The 23,829-nt window shown below is 31.5% G+C and overlaps 3 protein-coding genes across 3 annotated transcripts; all 3 read right to left on the bottom strand.

Moving 5' to 3' along the window:
* Positions 1–526: 526 nt before the first annotated feature.
* Positions 527–2,105, bottom strand: LOC132734089 (uncharacterized). Its single transcript, XM_060720807.1, has 2 exons — positions 1,684–2,105; positions 527–1,038 (listed from the first exon to the last, which is right to left on the bottom strand). The coding sequence occupies exons 1-2, from the start codon at positions 1,973–1,975 to the stop codon at positions 590–592; spliced, it is 741 nt and encodes a 246-aa protein (XP_060576790.1). The 5' UTR covers positions 1,976–2,105; the 3' UTR covers positions 527–589.
* Positions 2,106–11,636: 9,531 nt separating this feature from the next.
* Positions 11,637–13,682, bottom strand: LOC132734097 (uncharacterized). Its single transcript, XM_060720814.1, has 2 exons — positions 13,295–13,682; positions 11,637–12,677 (listed from the first exon to the last, which is right to left on the bottom strand). Exons 1-2 carry the CDS (start codon positions 13,584–13,586, stop codon positions 12,250–12,252), a joined length of 720 nt encoding a protein of 239 aa, XP_060576797.1. The 5' UTR covers positions 13,587–13,682; the 3' UTR covers positions 11,637–12,249.
* Positions 13,683–19,660: 5,978 nt separating this feature from the next.
* On the bottom strand, positions 19,661–21,663 carry LOC132734098 (uncharacterized). The gene is made up of 2 exons (XM_060720815.1): positions 21,282–21,663; positions 19,661–21,018 (listed from the first exon to the last, which is right to left on the bottom strand). Exons 1-2 carry the CDS (start codon positions 21,400–21,402, stop codon positions 20,789–20,791), a joined length of 351 nt encoding a protein of 116 aa, XP_060576798.1. The 5' UTR covers positions 21,403–21,663; the 3' UTR covers positions 19,661–20,788.
* Positions 21,664–23,829: the final 2,166 nt, after the last annotated feature.

Raw genomic sequence — 23,829 nt, 5'->3', positions numbered from 1 at the left:
GCTACTAGGTAAAACACTTTAGTTGAAATCAAATTTTCTAACTTTAATGAAGCTTCTGTAACACATTTTATTCATGGTTTCATGTCATAAATATGATGCTCAATTTAAGATTTGTCAATATTGTAAGTTCCAATAAGTATTGTTTATAAAGATATTAACTAATTTAATATGTAAATAAAGGGAGGTAATTAGAAATTTATTTTCTATAAATTCTAAGTCAAATTTTCCATTAAGAAATGAATACATATAATTTATTGATTAAATATAATGTGCACAAATATTTTCAGTACACATTTAACATATTCTTCGATGTTTAAAAATTGTTTTTTTTGCATAATTATATACATATATAATTTTTGGTGTGGTATACACACGGTAACAATATCAATCACAAAACATACAGGATCTTTAAAAAATCTTTTTTCGCCTTTATAATCTACACACAGGACTGGTATTTATATGTAATGGTCATTGTTCTTTACTTTGACTATCAAAGATATATCAATTTATATGCATTGTTGCTCAGTGAAATACTCATTTCAACAGTACCATCACAACGATTGTGTGAAATCTTTATTGTGGTTACTATCTATGACTTAAAATTATTGTAATCGACTTTCTTTAATCTTTCTGAAAGAATCTGGCAGCGAATATCATCTGGCAGACTTGTAAATAAAGCTCGACATTCTTTATGGACATCTCCGTATGTCGTCACGTTGTCTATTTTGCCATCTAAGGTAAAGTTATAGACTATACCATTCTTACTACATGTACAATCAATGTCATTGTACAGGCAATATCCAAATTTTGCAATATAATTGACAGCTAAAACCGATATGTCTGTGTAATTAAGAGAAACTGCTGAATGCAATACAATAAAACATTTCCTCAATGGTTGAAGTTGTTCTTTGTCATTTACATTTGCGGCTGTTTTCACTGCTTTTGACAACATCGACTTCATAACAGCCTTACATTTTGTTACAATCGCAGTCACTAGATATTCATCAGCTAAGGGAACAATACGCAGCACATTCAGTTCTGAAAAAAAAAAATCAAAAACGTATAGTTAATGTTTATTGTCATATAAGATCATTTTCTGTCAATTGCTTTTGATTGGATTTGTTAAGTATTTATATGTATTTACAGTTTACTGTTATATTACTTAAAATATAAACATGTTGAATTTATGATTGACTAACTGTCAGAACGTACAAAAATAACATGTAAGTAGTTTTAATATTACATTTGCTTTAGCATATATATTTAGCATGTGAAGATAGACTTAACTAATGTATTATGCAGATGACTGTCAAAACATTCAGAAAAAAAAAAAAACGTTTACTCTACAACTAACCTATAAACTAGCTTATACTTTGAGTTTTTATATTTAGACTGTGTAATCCCACATTCTTTGTGTATTAGTTTAAATATATTTATTTAAGCTCGATTGCGAAACAAATTCTTACAACTTATATTAATCACTTTCGAGTCCACTTCCTGGAACCAACCAGTACTGATGTCGTTTGAAGGAACATTGTCATGACCCAAGCAGGGCTCGAACCTATGATCCCTGGGTTGAGAGGAGGCAGACACATTAACGACAAGGACACCTCCCAATTTTACATGTAACTTTGTATATTGACAGGTCTTGCTTCTAGTGAAACTTATCCAAGTTTAACTTACCGTTTACTGCTTTTTGATATCTTGGATGAATACACAGTAGGAAGTCAAGGAAGTCTTCATATGATTTCCCTGTCATCACCACGATTTTCTGTTTCTTCTCTCTAAACTCATTTCTAAACATTGCCTCGAATACTGGGGAGGCTAAACATAAAAGAAATTGAGGGACGTAAAGTTTCTCCTCTCCAAAATCCAAAGTAACTTCGTCATCATGTGACCCTTTCTGTGTGAACGGTTCTGGAGCAGAAGCTGAACTGTCATCCTCAACTTTTAATTTCTTTGACACAGGCTCCATTGTATTAAAAGCAACACTTAGATATCTACCATTCAAACTTTTAAACTACATGTACATATATATCCAAATCTATATATACGTCTACCTTAACGAAAGTTAACGATTCACGCTTTGAAGTTTCGTCATATGACTTGCGAGATTTCACGATACTTTGAACTTCCGGGTACAAACAAATATCAACATCATTGTTTATCTATATCGGGTAATACTTGTATGGCGGTGAGAAAGTAAACTTTACACGGAAAAGCGAAGGATGTGTGAAAATTGGCAGAGCTTTTTTGTTTTGCAGGGGCTGAGCTAGGCCGAAATTGGTGTTACGCATGTTCACGCGGGGGGTTAAGCGGGCCGCTATAGGCCCCCTTACAGGTCCAGGGCAGAGCCCTGGTAGGGGTCCAGGGGGCAAACCCCCCGGAGGCTCCTCGATTTTCACCATTAAGAGATGTTTAAATTATGCATTTCCATGTCCATTTGAGGTCCATAAAATAACAAATTTAAGTCAAGGAATGAAATATGATCATAAATAACTTTTTATGTAATAATATGACTTGTGTTAATATGCGACGTGTTTCAGAGAACGTCTTAAATACAATTGCTACATCATATAATAATATTTCAAGGTATTTGATCAACGTTATATAAGGAAATACATTGCATAAACAGACGAAAACAAATGACGTGTACGCTTTCACTAGTCAGCAAATAAAAGTGACAAACAGCGATTTTTTTGTACAAATGTACGTCAGCCTAGATCACCCTGTTTTCTATGGATTTGCAAAAAGTCCTAAGCCAGAGAATTGAGAGTACCATAAAGTATTTAGCCTTCTCACGCTGATGAATAAACGTTGCTGACACCTGTTTACATTTTGGATATTTTGCAGCACAGATTCGACATAGTGGACGGAGCCTGAAACAGTGAAGTTTCACAACGTGTTATAAATAGACAGAAAATAATGCGTTTCCTTCATTTTTAGATTTTTTCTCAATTTAAATATCGCTACTAACTAAAATCTAAAGATGTTATCAGTTAAAACGTAGCGATGATTAATTGGCGTCCGCGCCGAAGCGCTGCGCCCTTATGGAATGAAATCAGATTTTGTGAAAGGGCGAGACTTTAAAGAGTCGGTCATAATAAAAGCCGATCATTCCAATCGGTATGAGGGTGCTTGATTATTGATTAAGAATGAAATGTCGCAATATTTGAACTGGAAAATTTCGCAATGCAAACATTTTCAAATGAAATAACCTTTTCTGTCAATAACTCGCGCTCTACGGGTTTTTTTTATTTATCATTTTGTAGTACACAGATGGTTATCATGGTATGTTATTGTTGTACATGTATCTGATGACCTAAATATTCCGAAAATCTATTTATAGATATATCTATTTATCACTCCTATCGGTAATTCCCGGTCTCTCCGGTGACCGGCGAATAGTACCACACGTTTATTGTCCGGTCTCTCCCGGTTTTGGAGTAGATGTTTGATATCGTTACAATTAAAAAAAAATAATAATAAAAACAACAAAAGCATGTTTCATTTTAACTATATGTGATAAAAACAATAAATATATGTACAATAAAGAAAAAGGTACATATTTTGAAACATTTTATTTAATTTGTTATCCGTGTTTTGTAAAGATGGCGAGGAATTATTCAAAGTTACAAATTAGATTTTATGAATTATTCAAATGATTGATAATTTAAAAATGATAAAGAAAAATACAAATGTACATGTACATGGTTTAAGAATAAACAATATCATATATTGAAAGATATTCCAAAATTTACTGACTTTTTCCAGTTAAGTTTTGACTTATAATCGTCGGTCAATATGACAATTGAATTCTTAAAATTTATTTTACAATTTTAATAAAATAGTGTAGTAAACATATAATAAACATTAAAATAGCACATGAAACACACAAAAATGAAAAGAAAACAATATTCATTAAATTTATATTTTTTTATTAAAATTAATAGATATTACAATTATTGTATAATAAACAATTATGCTCAACATGATCAACATGGTAATATAACCAGTGTCATATTGTGTGAACAGATACCTTAAGAGGGGGTCTTCGCTAATAGCGATAACATAATAAGGGACAATTACAAAGGTGTGGTACGTGTTGATCATGCGTTATAAATGATTGTATACATGTATATCCGTTGCTATTAATAACCACGATCATAAAGAAATAACAAGTAATATTCTAATCTCTAGCATGCCAATCAAAGTTCATAATGAACAATGTCTTTCGTCCGCTCATTCATAAGTGATATACATTTCTGGTAATTTATAAGAATATCTTGTCATCCTATGTCTACTAGTTCATCTTCACTTGCTGCATTTCTTGCTTGGACGCACTTTGATGCTTTGCATCAATGTTTTCTTGTATTTTAATTGACATGTACTTTTGTTTGCTCAATGTGAACATCTGATATCATCACTGTTTCTTGGTGCTTTTATGAAACCGGTCGTACATGGCTGTCATTTACTTATAATAGGCACGCAGCAAGAAAACTGATTTATTTTGAGCTACATTTTTGATATGCTATATATTACACTGAAAAGTGTGCTTCGCTTTTGTGAAAATATTGCAAATTTTCATTTCTCAGTGTGATATATAGCATATTTAATCAAACATTTATCATATATACAATTTGGTTAAGCAGTAAATTTTCGTTATTTGTTTTTTTAATTCAAAAGAGAGGTGACTTTACATAATGCCATTGTAATAAAACATAATATTGTTTTATTACAGGTTCTATGATATATACATTTATAGGATCTCACATGAGTTGTCATGTGATACAAAATTTGATGTAAAAATACATGTGTATGATGTAAAACGAGTTAAAGAAAGAATTACAAACCTTTGACGAGAATTTAAGAATTTTTTTTTTTAAAATGACAACTAATGTTAGTTTCTTTTTATTACACACCAAATGGCATTCAAATTAGCAAAAATAAATAAAGTTAAATTTAAGTTATATCGCCTGCACAATATAATTTGTTTTTAAAGACTTCAATCAAATATAATAATGATCCCACACGAATATATCTTGAAGATATGATCGTATGGGATTAGATCATTGGCCAATGCGTAACTGATGAAAGAAATTATAAAAGTTAAAAAAGGACATAAAAATAAAAGACTTCTGGAGCATAGTATGATCCTTTAAGGTTATACTTTAGGTGCGTCAATGAAAAAAGTATTAAATACAGTTAAAGGGATTTAGTATTATTTATGGAAGTCAAAATACTACTTTGTTTACATTTTGCTACTCTTTTTATGACAAATATTTTCACATTAAGCGCTACTTTCTTCATGTTAAAAGCATTTTACATGATCTGAAACCATTATATAATGTTTTAAAACTTGATCTCGATTATGTTTCTCCTTTTTACAGAAGAAATAATTTATTTATTTCTGAGCCATAATGTGCCCCTTTTCTCGACAGAAAAAACGTGGTTAAAACAAGCGACGTCGTGTGATTTATCTATGATAATATTATGTTATTTTTGTATGGATATGTTTATTATGACGTTGACAATGTTCAACACATATTTACTTTAGGTATTTAAAATGTGTTTTAACGATGTTCCCACACTCTTATAGTTCACCATAGATTTTACAAAATAAATTACTCAATCATAGTAAATATTGTACTTGGGCAGTCATTTATCTTCCGTATAATTTAGTATAATATGTAAGTATAGGTTATACCCTTGTGTTAAGTGTTTTGAAATCTTCATTATCAGCTTTCAAAGGTTTCATAAATATGTTTTTATGACATAAATAGCTTTGCCTGTTTGCAGCCACATAAGATTAAGACAATTTATACCAATGTATTTGTACATTGAGGTATTATTTACCGGATCGTCGATGTATAGCTATGTTTTCAATACCATTTTTAAATACATCATTTCGGTTTTAGATTTTTGTAGACATAATTCATATCCATCATTGTGTGTGTCATTAACTTTAAAATATCTTAACGATTGTTATTGTTACAACCATTACTAATATCAATCAATAAAGCAATCAAACAATTTTTGCTATTATTATTATATACCACATTTCTATAGCACTCTTTTCATAATAAATGTTCAAGAGTGCTTTACGTAAATCTGATAAAACATAATCATATATATATAAGACATAAGGTACAATATTAATTAAGTAAACCTATTAAACAATAATGATAATCTAAGACAAGTAAAGGATGGTAAGAAATACAGACACATTTAGTTTAAAGTCAAGGCTCAATTATATTATCCTATAAAAGATTTGAACGAAATAAGAGTGTTAAAAAAGTTACAAACAAGAGTAAAAAAGAAACGAATTATAAAGTAAAACCCTTTAGACATAAAATCAAACACACAATTTACACTGATAATATAGCAAATGTAGTACATGTATGTTGTTTTATGAAACTAGCGTCCATAGAACTTTATGAAATAATGTGTTTTGAGAGCTCTCTTAAAAATTGGCTCTAATGCCAGGTGGTAATGCATTCCATAATTTCGCTATGGCTGTCTGGAAGCACCTGTCACCACATCGTACTGTCCGAGATTTAGGCAAAACTAATGTCATTGAGTTATTCTGGGACCTCAAATTCCTGACTGGGATGTACACGTTTATCATGTCTTTTATATAGGCTGGTGATTGATCGATGAGGGATTTATATGTATAAGTCAAAATTTTATATTCGACCCGATACTGTACCGGAAGCCAGTGAAGTTCACGTAAGATAGGTGTTATGTGGTCATATTTGAGTGTTTTGGTCACAATTCTAGCTGCTGTATTTTAACATGTTGTAACTTGGTCATTGACTGCATCATTATCATAATCACAAGTATCATGATCATCAGTTTGTATATCAGTCGCTATCCACCATCTAGCATCATCATTCCCGCAATTTTTATGATTATCATACTGCTATAATATGTTTATCATTTTCAATGACATTTTTAATGAATAAAATCCATTTTGTTTACATGGTACAAAATATTTTTTAAACATTCTAGAGTTGATTAATCAAAAGATATATATTTACACAAAAAAAAAAAAAAATAAAGTTTTAAAATCGAACAAACTTTTATTAAAGAGAATTGGTCTATTATGAAAGTCTTGCCCTGGGGCGTGAGGGATGTTGCACATGTTGAATATCCCTCATGTAGTGACTCAATCATACCGAGTCTACAATTTTCATGTAATTTTGCTGTTTTTAATGCTTTCAAGGGATCACTTTTTTCGAAATATTTATACATCACAACAACGAATTTTAAATGATGTGTGTCAGCCATTAAAAGTTGCCCTGTACTTCACTTAAGTGTTGTTGTATTTTACTGTCTCTTCGGGATCATTGATATGAGCATTTTGTTTTGTATTGAAAATTGAGAACGGCTCAAACCGGTGCTAGGGACGTGAGGGATGTTGCACGTTTTCGTTTACTCAATTACGGATCCAATCCAACTAAGCCTGCAATTTCCTTGTAATTTTGATGGTTTTAATGCTTCACGGATCAAGTTTTTCCAGATATTTGTAATACCATAAATATTATGTAAAATAGACAAATAGTTGAAAATATTTAATATCATACCTGAAAACCACCTACGAAAGAATGTTGTTGATACAAAATCCGATGGCAGGAATAAAGTGTTCTTGAACAAAATATTATTTATCATATGTCAATAATGACCATTGTAGACCAGTTCTCTAACAATCTTTTCATTCATTATGGCCATTGTAATTTATTTTGATAGTCAATGTTACTCATATATGTACTCAGTATATTGTACTCGTATACTTTATGAAAACAGGATTTTGATATAATATTTTTGATCATAGATAATAACGCCGTGTAATTTGGAATTTTAGATAAAATCCTTGTCATTGACTCTCATTAATCTTTCTGACAGAATTTTGTTGCGGACCTCAAGAGAGAAACTTCTGAAGAGAGCATAAAAATCTCTATATAAATCACCGTATGTCGTCTTTTTGTAATGGACTATTTTGCTGTCTAAACTTGAATAAAAATTATAGGATAAATTTTCAGAAGGATCAGCTCCGTTGTACAGACAGTATCCAAACCTAGCAATAGATTTGACAGCTCAATCTATTATGTCTGTGTAATTTAGAGAAGTTGCAGATTGCTATACATTTAAACATTTCTTCAATGGTTCAAGTATGACTGGATCGAACTTATGGTTGGACGCATTTGCAGTATTTGATGCTGTTTCTTCGGCATTTGACAACATGGACTTCATAACAGCCTAACATTTAGTTATAAACGCAGTCACTTGAGACTGCTCAGCTAAAGGGTCAATACGTAGCACATTCAGTATCATCTTGTAAAATCATAAGTCAATAAGTAAAGTGTCTGCCATTCATCGTCATTGTCTTATCTACATAATTAATGTGAAGATTAAAAGCATAAACTTGTCATTAAATATTTACTGATAGGTAATGAAAAAGAAGAAAATAAGCAAAAACTTACCCGACTTTTGCATCAATGGAATTTATATTACTGTAATCTGATTGTGACATTCTAATAATGCCTATACCTATTATTCCAACTGCAGGCAAACATGCTTGGAGGTCAAAGGCCGACATACAACATAAAAATACTGATCTAAGAATTTTAATTAAATTTATCAAGCACAGGTGCACAGGCGCTAGACACTTTCAATATAACTTTACACAATTTATACACGTTTGCACGTATCTATAATATATAAGCGTATAAAAGATATATTGATAGTATGTCTAACATAGGTGCTAAAATAAACAAATGATAAGTAAATAAATGTCTTTTTTGATATTTTTTATTATTGATAGTAATTGTATTTTAAAGAAATTTTCCCGAGAAGAAGCAGCCTTAATTACATACTGCTTTTTGGCATTGGAAACCTTTTTCTTGAAATTGCTATTTTACAGCTGCTTGTAATACAAGAATTTGCATAAAGGAAGCTGGGTAAACAGCTGTTTTATAAGGCAAGGTCGGAAAAGAAATGTATTTTTTCAAACGCTGGCTTCGTTTTAAATTGGATTTGTCTACTAGTTTCAGGACTTTAAATATTAATGTAAACAATGGAAATGTATCGTTTGGATATTCTTATAAAATATATTTTGAAGAATATTTTGGTTCTATTGTAAGTGATTAAGTATGAACATATTTATATAATGAAAAACAATATTGTTATTCTAGAACACTTCACTATTATTTATCTTCTGTATACAGTAATGCAATATCGGATCATGTTCCCGACACTTTACAACAACATGTCACGTATAATCATAAATATACAACTCAATATTTTTCCTTTGTAAAGATATTCCTCTTGTCTGAAATGCATGTATTCACAAACAAAACAGTAAACGCAGTCATGGTTGTGCCTTCAAAATATATAGGATATTTACGATGTTTTTTTTCTATAAATACAGGATTTATTTTCAATGAGTGGTATGAAAGAAAAAATAAAATGAGTTGCGATAGCCACGAGTAGACTAATTTTTATTTCACAATTAGTTATATTGTTTACATTATAAATGGCACTCGTTTAGAAAAGTAAAGTCAAGATATTATGGAGTTTGACCAGCATAGATTGTTAATACTCATTGTCACTGATGATCTTAAGATTCATAGGAATGTCTTAAAGGCTTACTTACACGCTTATATCCTATATAACCTATGATTACACTCTAACAATTGAGATATGAGATTTCATACTCTTATAACCTCAATTGACTTGTTTTACATAAAAAAACTAGTTACAAATAATTCTATATTTATAGTCATTGTTCAACATACCGTTTACTTCAATGAAAATTCTTATGGATACACAACAGGAAATCAAGCCAGCTAGTCTTCTTGTGATTTCCCAGTCAACTGCAGACGTTTCTATTTTTCTCTCTGAACTCATTTTAAACATCACCAAACTTCATCGAGACTATTAAGTCTAACGTTACTTCATCACCGTATACAAAACCGTTCCTGTGTGAACGGTTTTTGAGAAGACAAATTACTGAAATCCCAAGCTTTGAATCTCAGGTTCCATTATCTTTAAAGCAACCTTTTTGTTTTTTTTCCTACCGTTCTAATTCATGAAACTACATGTTTACCCAAACCTATATACACCTGAATTATCGAAAGATTGTATTTTATTATTTCAAATCATTTACATGTATTTGAAATGCTGCAAATATAACCTGTTGATAATGTAAATCTCATAACAGAATGATAAACTTATTTTCAAATCTCATAACAGAATGATAACCTTATTTTCATTTAGTGTTTTAACACGGTATAAATAAGAAGATTTTTTAACCTACTAACCTAAACATTGGAATAGAAACATATTTAAAACGCAAAACGTTTTCCGTTATATAAGTAGCTATTTCTTGAAATTGAAACTTGTGTTTGTAAGACTAGATTTTGAAAGTTTCAGCTAGTGTATTTTATGATACAACGTTGTTAGCTGTTTCTTCTATTTTTCATTTTATCTGTGAGACAGAAAAATAGGGCTCCTTTTAATGGCGTTAGTTATTTCAGTTTTGTACGGAAACGAGCTTCTAGCCTTAATCAAGGGTAGTCAATACATTACAGGACTACTTGGGGCGATTCCTTATCTTATAATTATTACATCACATTTTAACACATCTTACATTAAGTTTACCAACAAAATTTTTAAAAATATTCCCTTATTACATTGACTACCCCAAGTGTTGCAATTCTGCATGACAAAAACCTGCATATTTGATGAATGACATGCAAACAGAATAAACAAACAAGCATGTTCATTGCAAGAATTCCTCTCGAATTTCATCCGTTTACTTTACCATTGTATCTGTTTATTCAACTAAGTTTGAAGATGTTTTTCCCAATTTTCATTTTGAATCTGACATTTCACTGGGTGCAAGATAAACAATGGCCTTTTTAACAATTGGTCCATAGATGAGGTGACGTTTGAAGAAACTGTTTACATACTCACGCACGTTCAAACAGTCAGAAAGACAAAGGATGATCACAAAACGTCATTTCACATGTGAGAATTAATTACACATCATTAATTGATACATTTTCTCGAAGATGAAATTAAAATCCTGGTCATTATCAAAATTGAATCACTTTGACAAAATACAAGGAAGCCAGCGATTATCCGGCATCTTCAGAAAAGGATTGATTTAAAGTAGTTTTTTTTTGCAGAAAAGTATAAGTATAATGTAAACGTTATGTTTACTAACAGGGGAACAATAAGAGATCTTTTAGTCGTATTTTACTCATATAACTACCCAAAAGAGGTGGAAATTTACAAAACTTTGTAGAGATGGTCAAAATGTCCACCTTCTTTGTTGATTTTCACTTTGCTACAGAAGAAATAGCAGTTTTGTATTGCTAGCTGTCAATCAATACGAATAAAAAATACTAACACAGAATGATGCGATACCTTTTCCTATATACATGGTTATTATTTATTAACACAACTATTATAACATTTAAACTATTATAATGTTTCTTTAATTATTATAATAGTTTTGCTGATAGATACTTACAATGTAAAAAGGAAAATAAATCACATTATTCTTTTTTTCCCGTTATATATATATTTAGATAAAATTATAATGTTTAAGAAATAACAAACTCTATGTAAATTCTTTAGCGCTTTCAATGCTTTCTTCGCATATCTTCAGCCGAAACTTTTGATATATATATATTATATGTAATGAAAGACAATGTGTAAAATACAAATTCGTTGTTTCTTGATTTTTACAATTAGCATCAACTATTAGTTAAGACATTTTTGTTCAAATAAAATTTTCTTACTTCTCTGAAGCTTTTTTTCTCATAATCGTTTTACGCTTTATTATCTACACACGTGTAATTATATCACATTACAATGTAAATGTCGTTGTTCTTTTTACTTTGACGATCAAAGTTACTATCATTTCTATGCATTATAAACCGCCTCCGTGGTCGAAGGGTTAGAGTCGATGACTTCTAATCCAGTTACCTTTCTGGCATGGGTTCGATCCCCGGGAGATGCTTTGGTAGTTTAGCGCGGAGGAAGGTAGTCTAGTACCTGGACTCTCCAGGAACGATGGTTAGGAAACTACCCGCCTATATAACTGAAATACTGTTGCGAAAAGGCGTAAAATGATTGAAACAAACAAACAATGTATTATAGTTCAGTGAATTGTTTCTTTAAAATACTCAATTCAACAGTATCGTCACGATGACTGTGTGAAATCTTTTTGGTTACTATCTATGACTTGAAACCATTGTCATTGACTTGCTTTAACCTTTCTGAAAGAATGTTGTAGCGGGTTTCAAGTGGAAGACTTTCAAAAAGAGCTTGACATTCTTTACGGGCTTCTCCTTTGTCCGGCTTGTTTCCACCGTACGTAGTGAATATAACAAACTTATCATAATCAACGTCATTGTACCAACAATATCCAAATTTTGCAATAGATTTTACAGCTAGGGTCGATATATCTGTGAAATTAAAAGAAACCGCGGACTTCAATACATTAAAACATTCACTCAATGGTTCAATTTGTGAGTCTTTATGTGCGCCTGACCCTTTGTTTTCGGCTTTTGACAACATCGACTTCATAACAGCCTTACATTTTGTTACAATCGCAGTCACTTGATACTCCTCAGCTAAGGGAACAATACGAAGCACATTCAGTTCTGCAAAGAAATCAATTACACGTAGTTAATATTCATTTGCTTATAAGAGTATTGCCCGTCAATTGATATTGACTTGATTTATTAAGTACATATATGTACTTACAGTTTACTCTTATATCACTTAAACTATATACATGTTGAATTTATGATTGACTGACAGAATATACAAAATAGCATGTAAATTGTTTTAATATTATATTTGCTTTAGCATATATTTAGCATATGCAAGATAAACTTAACTTATTGTAACCTGCATATGACTGTCAAAACATTTAGAAAATATGAAAAATAAAAACGTTTACTTTTGCATTTATAACCTCTACAACTAAACAATACACCGGCTTATACTTATAAGACTGTGTACTCTCACATTCTGTGCTCATTAGTTTAGACATATTTATTTAAGCTCGATTGCGAAACAAGTTCTTGCAACTTATATTAGTAACTTTCGAGTACGTTTCCTGGAGAAACATAATCGCGACCCAATCACGGCTCAAACCTATAAGCCCTGGGTTGAGAGGCAGACACCTTAACCACTAGGCCATCTCCCCATTTAACATGTAACCTGTATATTGACAGGTCTCGCTTCTAAAGAAATTGGTCCAAGTTTAACTTACTATTTACTTCTTTTTGGTATCTTGGATGAATACACAGCAGGAAGTCAAGGAAGTCTTCATATGATTTCCCAGTCATCGCCACGAGTTTCTCTTTCTTCTCTCTAAACTCATTTCTAAACATCGACTCGAATACTGGTGAGGCTAAACATAAAAAAAATTGCGGGACGTAAAGTTTTTCCTCTCCAAAATCTAATGTAACCTCCTCATCATGTGACCCTTTCTGTGTGAACGGTTCTGGAGAAGAAGTTGAACTGTTATCCTCAACTTTTAATTTCTTTGACACAGGTTCCATGGTTTTTAAAGCAACACTTTGTTCTCTATCATTCAAACTTATAAACTACATGTATACCCAAATCTATATATCCGTCTGCCTTTATTAACGAAATATATCAATCCACTTCACGCTTTAAAATATTGAATTAATTTAAAGACCGATTGTCAATATAAAACAATTAACAGAATGATAAGTGTATTGTAGTGTTTAAAATACGTTGTAGGGCGATAATAGTGATTGTTTGAACGTCAACGTTTTAAATGTATTTTTTTATTCTGAAAATCGAGGTATTATATTTTATGTATACATTGATATATGACCCGGATAAAATATTTGTTACTTTAGCATTCAATATCACATATCAAATATCTCATTCGCTTCTTCTCATATACTAGTATTTAAGTTCATATAAATATGCCACATCATAAGATTGAAATGATGCCCAGTTCTTTTTAAGAATGTTACAATTCAACGATACGAGCAGTCTCCAAATGTCTTTTTACGGTATCTGTATTCATTTCGAATAGGTGAAAACTTTATTATTCATAAACCAGGGTACATGATCTGTATATATAGAATGATAATTGTTTGTCCTTTAGAACGGTTTAGTCTGTTACAGCTTAGCTTATTTCAATACTTATATCTTTATTTCTGTGCTTCTGTGTATGTGATCGTGCGTGCATGCACAAAAGAAGTACAGATCCCGAAACGCTTATTTTGATATGATATACTTTACACAGAGTATTATCCAGAAAGGCAAATAAGTCACTGTACAATTACAGAATATATTTATCCTAAGGAAAATTGATAATATAAAAGCATAGTTTATGATCAGCTCTATTAATGGATGATTATAAGATTTTGGTGGCAGTGACTCTAATGTAGTGACAGACAATTTCACGTGTCATCCTACCAGTGTTCTTTTTTATCAGCGTAGATAAGTCACTGGAGTTTGCAATTTATTTGTTGTCATTTTTCTTTGACGGTCTTTATTTAAACAAATTTCAACATTCACAAAAATTAGTAATAATATATTTATGCGACCGTATTTGATTTATCTCGACGGTGTTTTTCAATGTTATTATTATTTTATAATCCTATTGGATCATTGATTCTAAAAAAATTGCAATTTTGAAATTGAATGTTGCTTGAGTCAGTGGAAGACTTGTATTTATTTGCCCGTTTGCTCTGCTTGATGGCCTGCTGGGCTCCATGACCGTTGTCTTGTGTTGTGGGATGAGTATGTAGGTTAAAACATATTTATTTAAGCTCGATTGCGAAACAATTTCTTACAACTTAAATTAATCACTTGCGAATCCGCTTCCTGGAACCAACCAGTACTGGTGTCATATGAAGAAACATGGTCGTGACCCGAGTAGGGCTCGAACCCATGATCTCTAGGTTGAGAGGCAGACACCTTAATCACTAGGCCACCGCTCCCCTTAAATGCGTTTGTTGAATGCAGCCCTTCCTTTAAGATCTTATTTTTTAATATTTTCTTTTTGTAGTGTTTTTAAAATTATATTCATTTTACTGTTACTAAAAGGTCTCCCAATAACAAAGTATACTGCATTAAGTGTTTGTGGCGGTTGATCTTTTAACTTAATCTCTTTTAAAGAATTATTACCTGTTATGTATTATAAATACACTATCCAGAAAGAACTGACAACATATGAAGTATTTCAATTGTATTAAAACTTAAATTACAAATGTTTACATTTTGGAAACATACAGTTTGAAATAAGGTTATCACATTTTAATATATTGCTTTACAAAATAGCCGACCCTCGATTTTTAAAGATTAAATTCGAAAGAAAATCAACAACAGGAAAACGTATTTTTTAAAGTTTCATCTCCGTCTCCTTCGGAAAAGGGACAACAATAAAAAGGCATGTTACTATTCAAAAGAGGTTAAACACGCATTGTTTATTTTGCCTACGTAGAAACCGCCGTGAACGGTGTCACGCTACATCAGGCAAATGTGGTGGAAGTCTGTATTGAGAAGGTTCATTTTCTGGCGCGATTCGAGGTGATCATATGTTTTTATCTCGTTTTATACTGATGTTAGTCGCTCTTTACACGAGGGCATGTGAACTAAAAGAACACCCTCATAACGGTATCAAAGATGTTTGATTTATTATATTATCAAGTTACGTTTCATAGGGGCGTCCATGGCTTGGTTGTTTAGGTCTTTAACTTCAAACCAAACGTCGACGTTTCTACTCAGGCCGTTTTTCCCTGAAATGATGTACACAGGTGCACCTGGGGTCTTCCTCCGCCATTAAACCTTGAGAGTTGCCATATGATTTATATTTTGGTGCGACGTAAACCCCAACCCACGTTTTATCTATCTTCCGATAGAGCTAACAACAAAATTAATGACCGATAAGAAGGCTGTGGTTGAACACTAATAACATTTGAATCAGGAATCACCGAGCATAAAATCAAATTGTAATGATTACGATTACATGATTTCATGATTATAACTTTTCGTCATCTATAAGAATGAAATCCTTCTCAATAAGCTCTACTCTTCCCTAAAAAGGATCAAAATATCTAAAGAAAAGGTATTATTTGGGTAAATGCTGATCGCAAGATAAGATTTACTTTGTTGAAAACCTACTCAATCTCTACTTGCACAAAATGGTTACTATCCCCATTGGAGGCGAAAATGTTCTTTATTTTTTCCTCTCATTTACATTTGTACAAAGTTCTAATGGCCACCAATATAAGACAGACCCCGTATATCATGACATTTTATGTTTACAAAGTAAAGTACTCGACAGAGGTGTTGTGTCTGCTACAACTTATTTTGGAATATCGACACCATTGTATGTTAATTTGGATTATTTATGCCTGAAAAAGATGTCACAAAAATATAATGGTTAACCGCTTAATTAGCACACTTATTCCAACATATCCATGTCTTCCATCAAGAACGACCTTATCTTCTTATGTTCCATAATTTGTTGAGGTATTAAACAATGTACATTGTATTTGTGTATTGTATTTATTTATATGCAGATCTGCATATATATATATATGTATTGAATAAATTGAATATGCTGTGTTCAATATGTTTCAGTCCTGGGAAGCTGGTCACAGATGAGAAAGTGTGGTGAGCTGTAATTGAAATTCTTGGCTACAACACTTACGTCTCCTTCTACGGTGGATGATTTCGGATACGAAATGGCCATAGAAATCAGTTCTCACCATCTAATGTACATTGTATATAATTGTTAGAATCGAATGAAATTATTTATCTTTATTTTTTATTAAGGCATGTAATTATACCAATAGCCTTCTCAATTGTTATCATATTTCATTTGTAAATAACTTTAGATAAGATTACTGTTTAAGAAAAAAATGCAAACTACTTACAGTGTAGGCTATTTGCAGACTATGCTATATGCAATGAATCTTAATATCGTTTTCGACATAATCCTTTAAATGGAGAGCAATCCGTTCCTGTGACTCTTAGAGTATTAGTCATATATACAAAAGTCTGAATGAGATAAAAACACGGGGTGAAGGGGGGGGGGGGGTAAACCCCATATGGATCCAAAAATTGAGCATATGTTAAAGATATAATCCAAATGGCAATATATAACACCATACATGCAAGAGAAAATGGGTCAGTCATAGGGTAAGCTTTTAACTTTTCAAACATGTATGTAAAATTCAAATCTTTTATTAAAGAATTACAATGTACCCTCGTGACTTTTCTCTATATTTTCCAATTTTGTTTTAGATTTTATGCGGCCTTCGTCGAGATATTCATTCCATGCAATGTGTATGAAGAAAGTGTCAATACACGGATTCATAATTATACAGTTTTTACGAAATTTTACCACCAAACGATGATTAGCATTTAATAAATATTAAAATATTATGAGATTTGGCTCCAAACGTAGGAATTGCCGGTCAAAATTCCAGACGAGCTCCATATATGCTGGAAAGACAGCATAAAAATCCAAATCAAAAAGCGGGTAAATACAAAGAATATATATAGAATCACATTTCGATATTCTTAAAGTAAAATATACTTGTTATCGATGCTTATTTTTGACTTCCATATGAGGTCCAACCCCGGCCCTTGAAATATAACCAGCTCCGCTTACGAATTTATCTTATTGCACATATTTCGTTGCACACTTTGTTCAAGCGAGCAACATGGTTTCAAAATTGTCAAAATTGATAAATATATTTTCTTTTCTGGATCCATTTCAACCATTTTCGTATAAACAATCTGGCTTGCATGGCTTTATTTTATTAAACTTATCATTAAAGCACCAATACGTGTGGTGTTAAAAAATCATTAAAGTATGTTGCGGTTATTGTAGACAATTTAATGTGATGCTGTCATTATGAAATGTTATTTTGAGGTTTTCGCGCTTTTTTTCTTTTGTTGCTGTCGTTTCTTTTTTTCTATAATGATGATTGTAATATTATTATCATTATGCATGTATCAATCATTCCAATTATCCTTTTTATTTCATGAATTAACGGCTACATTTTAATGCTGTCAACATTCTGAGCATTATTTTTCATTAATATACAACAATAAAGAAATGTATACTCAAAAGTGCAATCTCCATTCATTGAAAATAATTAACATACAATAATGATTTTAAAATTTCAGTTGACTGCTATTTTCGTAATATAGTTTCCTTCTAACAAATTTCACAATGTACAATCAATTATTCTTCGTGTCAAATGATCAATAAATAGACGATTTTTACAATGCAAAACTAGTAAAAATAAAGTTATGTTTCACAGAAGCCTTGGTTGCTGATAATATCAGCTTTGTAAGTTAATTAAGAAATATAAATATATGTCGAGACGTACAAAGATGTGTATATCAATATTTAAAAAAAGCAAAAACACTTTTACATGATGATAAATAAAACAAATGGCATCCTTCCACACTCTTAAATTCTAGTGCGACGTATTCATTATTTTACAGAATAATATATACTTAGTAAATCTTTACAAAATTGTACTTGGGCAGTCAATTTTCCTAAAACATGTTCATCATTTTACAGAATAATTTACAATTAGTAAATGCCTACACTATTGTACTTGGGTAGTCACTTCTCCTCCAATATGTTCATCATTTTACAGAATAATTTACACTTAAATCTTCACAATATTTTGGTCTCACTTAAGAATTTAAGATCCTTCTCTTGCATAGATTTTAGTACAAAATATAAGTATGGGTGTTACCAGTAAGTTAAAAATAAATATCAGATTTTAAAAGCTTTCAAAGGTGTCTTTAATATGTTTGTATGACATAAACAGATATGCCTGCTTGCAGCGATGTAAGATTAAGATAATATAGTAGTAAATAGAATACGAAAATATTTGTACTTTGAGGTATTATGTACCGATCGTCGATATATAGCTATTTTCAATATGATCCAAGCGGTCCACCATTTTTAAATACTAGTACAATTATTATAGTTTTAGATTTTTGTAGATATACTTCATATCTTTTATTATGTATGTGAACATCTTTACACAGTATCTTAACGATAGTTATTGTTACAACAACCACCAATATCATTCAATCAATCAATCTATCATTTATCACTATTATCATCATTATCATCATCACAATCATTATAATCGCCAGTTCGTAAAACAGTCGTTATCCACCATCTAGCATCATTATTCCCGCAATTTTTATAATTATCTTACTGTCATAATATGTTTATCATTTTCAATGACATATTTAATGAATCAAATACATTTATTTTTTACTTTTTGTCATTTATCAAAAGAAATTAAGACGTTTGGATTAATGCATACGAGTAGCACACTTCAGATACTCAGATGTGGGTACAGACTATTTTGCAAACATTCTAGAGTTGATTTATTGAAAGATATAATATATTTACAAAAAAAGGACTGAAGTTTTAAAGCAGCACGCCTCCAGATTCAAGTTCATTGTCCTGGAAATTTTGGAAATGTAATTAAAAGTAAAGTTAGGTTAACAAATTAAGGAATTTACATATTGCAATCGACACTTATAATTCAAGAAAATTACTAAAAAGTCGTCAACATATGCAAAAATAGCCTTTACTGCGTTAGTAACTCAGTAGAAATATTGTAATAAAATACTGCAAAGTCAGTCTAAAACCGCACATAACATGAAAAAAAAGTTTGATCTTCTTGAATGTTTTACCTTTCATAATTTAAGTACATTTTTCTCAATATGGATTTTCTTGAAATAGTTTGGCTCATCTGGAGGCGTGCAGCTTTAAACTCGATCAAACTTTTAATTAAAGATAATTGGTCTATAATTTAAGTCTTGCTCTTGGGCGTGAGGGATGTTGCGCATTTTGATTATCCTTCATGTATAGACTCAATCAAACCGAGCCTACATTTTTCATGTAATCTTGCTGCTTTTAATGCTTTCGAGGGATCAGTTTTTTTTCAGAAATTTATACATCACAACTGCTGTGTGTCAGCCGTTAAAAGCTGCCCCGTACTTCACTTAAGTGTTGTTATATTTTTCTGGTTCTTCGGGATCATTGATTCCAGCAATTGTTTTGTGTTGAAAATTGAGAATGGCTCAAACCGGTGCTAGGGACGTGAGGGATGATGCACGTTTTCATTATTTCACATTTACGGACTCAATCAAATCAAGCCTGCAATTTCCATGTAATTTTGCTGGTTTTAATGCTTCCGAGGGATCAGGTTTTTCCAGATGTTTGTAATACCATAAATATTATGTTGAATGGACAGATATTTGAAAATATTTAGTATCATACTTGAAAACCACATGCACATACGAAAGAATAATCATATCTAGATGTTGTTGGTAAGTGTTAGATACATGATCCGATGGCAGGAATAAAGTGTTCTAGAACAAAATATAATTTATCATATGTCAATAATACTAAATGGAAAATGTGACCATTGTAGACCAGTTCTCTAAGATCCATTCATTCATTCATCTTGAATTTGATCACTATAAATTACTTAAAATCTTTGTCATTGACTCTCATTAATCTTTCTGATAGAATTTTGTTGCGGAGCTCAAGTGAGAAACTTTTGAAGAGAACATTACAATTTCTATATAAATCAACGAATGTCGTCTCGTTGGTATAGCTTATTTTGCTGTCTAACCCTGGAACAAAAGGACTGGATACTTTTTGAGAATGATCCACTCCGTTGTACAGACAGTATCCAAACCTGGCAATAGATTGGACAGCTCAATCTATTATGTCTGTGTAATTTACAAAAGTTGCAGATTTCAATACTGTTAAACATTTCTTCAATGGTTCGAGTTGGTATGAATCGATCTTATCCTTGATAAAATATGTACTTGATGCTGCTTTTTCAGCATTTGACAACATCAACTTCATAACAGCCTTACATTTAGTTATAATCGCAGTCACTTGATACTCCTCAGCTAAAGGGACAATACGTAGCACATTCAGTTCTGCAAAGAAATCAAAATAGGTCAGAAGTATATGCCTACATTAGATTATCACTGATATAACTTGTTCAGTCAGTTGACCCTCATACAAGCTAAATTCAGATTACAAGGATGAAATTCACTGGAAACAATGAGAATGTTAACTGCCTATCATATAAATTCAATTTCAAATTAACAAACTATTCTCATATCCTTTTTAAACTATTAAATCGCACATCTTTTCGACCTTTGTCAGTGTTCATATCAAGGTCTACAGTTTAACTTACCGTTTATTTCATTCAGATATCTTGGATGGAAACACAGCAAGAAGTCAGGGAAGTCTTCATAAGATTTCCAAGTCATTGCCACACGTTTCTCTTTCTTCTCTCTAAACTCATTTCTAAACATCGCCTCGAATACTGGGGAGGCTACACATAAAAAATTTTTCGAGACATAAAGTTTTTCCTCTTCAAAATCTAATGTAACTTCGTCATCTTATGACCCTTTCTGTGTGAACGGTTTTAAAATGTTATCCTCAACTTTTAATTTCTTTGACACAGGTTCCATGATTTTTAAACGTTAAAATCTAAATGTACACAAAATTTTACAGTATACGATAATTTATACACGCCTAACTTATCGAAAGAGTACGTGTATTGATAAATATCCATTTACGCTTATTATACAAATAGTGTATTTCTTCAAATCAGTTATTTGATTTAAAACTGTCAATATAACCGTTTGTCAATGTAAATATAATGATAGAATGTTAAGCGTATCATTTAGTGTAAAAAGCTAAAAAACTAATTAAAAGAAATATGGCTATATATAGTGCAATTGAAGGTCAGCTTTTCAAACGGCAAAACTGATCTGTTAATGACACGTAGTCCTGATATTAGATTTTCTGAAAATCAATACAATTTTTTATACAAAGCTTTATTTTAAATACCCTTCGCCCACTTAAAATATATTGCGGATACCGGATTAACCTTTTTAGCATTATATATAGCATATCAAATATCTCATTTCCTTTTTTTATACCTTTAGTTTTTATATAAATATACATAAATCATAGTTTTAAATGGTCTGGTCCAAAGACATAATGTATTAAGTCAACAATTTGATGTTTTCAAATGTCTTTTCAAAGCTTCTGTATTCAATCTGAATAGGAGTTACATACACCTGAGTAATGATCTGTAAAGATAAAATGATATTGTTTTGTGCAAAACTTTCAGTACTTAGGTTATTTCATCACTGATTTCTTTATTTCTATTTTCCCTACAGTACGTATATTTTTCTTATTTCATCTTGTGCTTCTGTGTGTGTGATCGTGTCAATTGAGGGGAGAGTGCTTAAAGGCACAAGAGTAGCTTGTAATCGCATGTCAAACATTTACAAAAAAGCACTTATGCAAAGCATCATAGGGCGTCTTAATATCCAAAATATACCCCTATATGGTTGAGTTTATTTATATTATTATATAGAGGGTATTTTTGGATATTATCATTAATATTTGTTATTTGATAGTTTATTATTTTCTTTGGAACATACAAAATAGTAGTCAAAATGAACAAAGCTGTTAATTGATTTATTGGGAGGCCGATCTACTCTTTTAATGAATTACTTTAAAAACATCATCTGACCCACCAGTGTGTTTACATTCCTATCAATAAACCCATAACAACTCATGTTAAAATTGCAGACGAAGTGAAATGTCACAATATTCGGCAAATGAACATTCCACTCAAACTACCATAAAATCGATTGCCTTCAAACAAAATATAGAACAGTTACCTAAAGAGACTTGACCAGCAATTGGTTTCATAGTACTGTTAACTCTCGCACAACGTCAAGAAAAGCAACATTTAAAGTTATGAACTAGGTCTTTCAAGGTAAAAATGTCATCAGTGCAATCAGGGCCGTAAAAAGAAAACCGGAGACACCTACGAAAAAGACAATTTCAAAATGATAATACAATGATATAACAATTCGTAATAACAACCTTCTTAATTTTTTTCTATTTATGTTTAAAGAGTGCAATTAATTGTTTGAATATTATTTTTCTGCAATTCTCCAGTTCGTTATTTATTACCATAGCGCGACACGAATGATCGTTTCGTTTAACTAAAACTACTTCTATAAATAGATTTTCGGACTTTCACAATATTAATGTCATCATTCTATATATAGGTACAGCAGTAACATACATAATAAGTTAATAACCCACATAATTAACCAATTACTGCATGAGCATTTTGTGAAAAATGGCTGTTTAAAATGGCTATAACACTATAAAAACTGTTTCAATACTAACCAAACTTGGCACAAATGTTATCTGGACCATTGCCTTTGAAACTTCATGGTCAGTCTTAAATTTCCTGTTACCATGGCAACGAGGGGAAATCTCAAAATTGCCAAAAATCACTTTTTTGCGTTGATTTTTCCATCAAAATTGATTTCAAAGTGCTGCAACTTCTAAATGGATTGAGATAGAGTCAAAGGCTTTTCAGCGTTGGTTACACGTTACCATATAATCGATCTGGGCTCATTTTAGCCTCTCACAAGTCCAAAATTTTCTTGGCGATGAGGGAACTGCTGCCCCCTTCAACCCCCCAAAACAGAAGGGAGCACATCCCCCTTCTGACAACCCCTGATGTATCATTTGGTTAGGGGGCGGCCCCGAAAAAGTGGTCACTTTTTAAATAACATTTCTCAAACAAGTGTTGGGGCCTAAATAAGTCATTTTGTAACATTTGAGACAACAAAAAGGGGGGCGGCTGATAAAGGCGTTTAAAGGTGTGTATATCGAGTAATGGGTTAATAAAATATCCGAAG

The sequence above is a fragment of the Ruditapes philippinarum genome, unplaced genomic scaffold (genome assembly GCF_026571515.1).
Source record: "Ruditapes philippinarum isolate M1 unplaced genomic scaffold, ASM2657151v2 ctg593_1_1_1_1, whole genome shotgun sequence".
In the NCBI taxonomy this organism is placed as follows: domain Eukaryota; kingdom Metazoa; phylum Mollusca; class Bivalvia; order Venerida; family Veneridae; genus Ruditapes; species Ruditapes philippinarum.
This window is presented reverse-complemented; position numbering and strand designations above follow the sequence as displayed.

What these genes read in the sequence shown, in the direction of transcription:
- LOC132734098 (XM_060720815.1), bottom strand. Translation starts at nt 21,402, where the DNA reads ATGTTTAGAAATGAGTTTAGAGAGAAGAAAGAGAAACGTGTGGCAATG. An exon ending in ATATCTGAATGAAATAAACG is followed by an intron (nt 21,019 to 21,281) that starts GTAAGTTAAACT and finishes ATTTCTTTGCAG; the next exon opens with AACTGAATGTGCTACGTATT.
- LOC132734097 (XM_060720814.1), bottom strand. Translation starts at nt 13,586, where the DNA reads ATGGAACCTGTGTCAAAGAAATTAAAAGTTGAGGATAACAGTTCAACT. An exon ending in ATACCAAAAAGAAGTAAATA is followed by an intron (nt 12,678 to 13,294) that starts GTAAGTTAAACT and finishes ATTTCTTTGCAG; the next exon opens with AACTGAATGTGCTTCGTATT.
- LOC132734089 (XM_060720807.1), bottom strand. Translation starts at nt 1,975, where the DNA reads ATGGAGCCTGTGTCAAAGAAATTAAAAGTTGAGGATGACAGTTCAGCT. An exon ending in ATATCAAAAAGCAGTAAACG is followed by an intron (nt 1,039 to 1,683) that starts GTAAGTTAAACT and finishes TTTTTTTTTCAG; the next exon opens with AACTGAATGTGCTGCGTATT.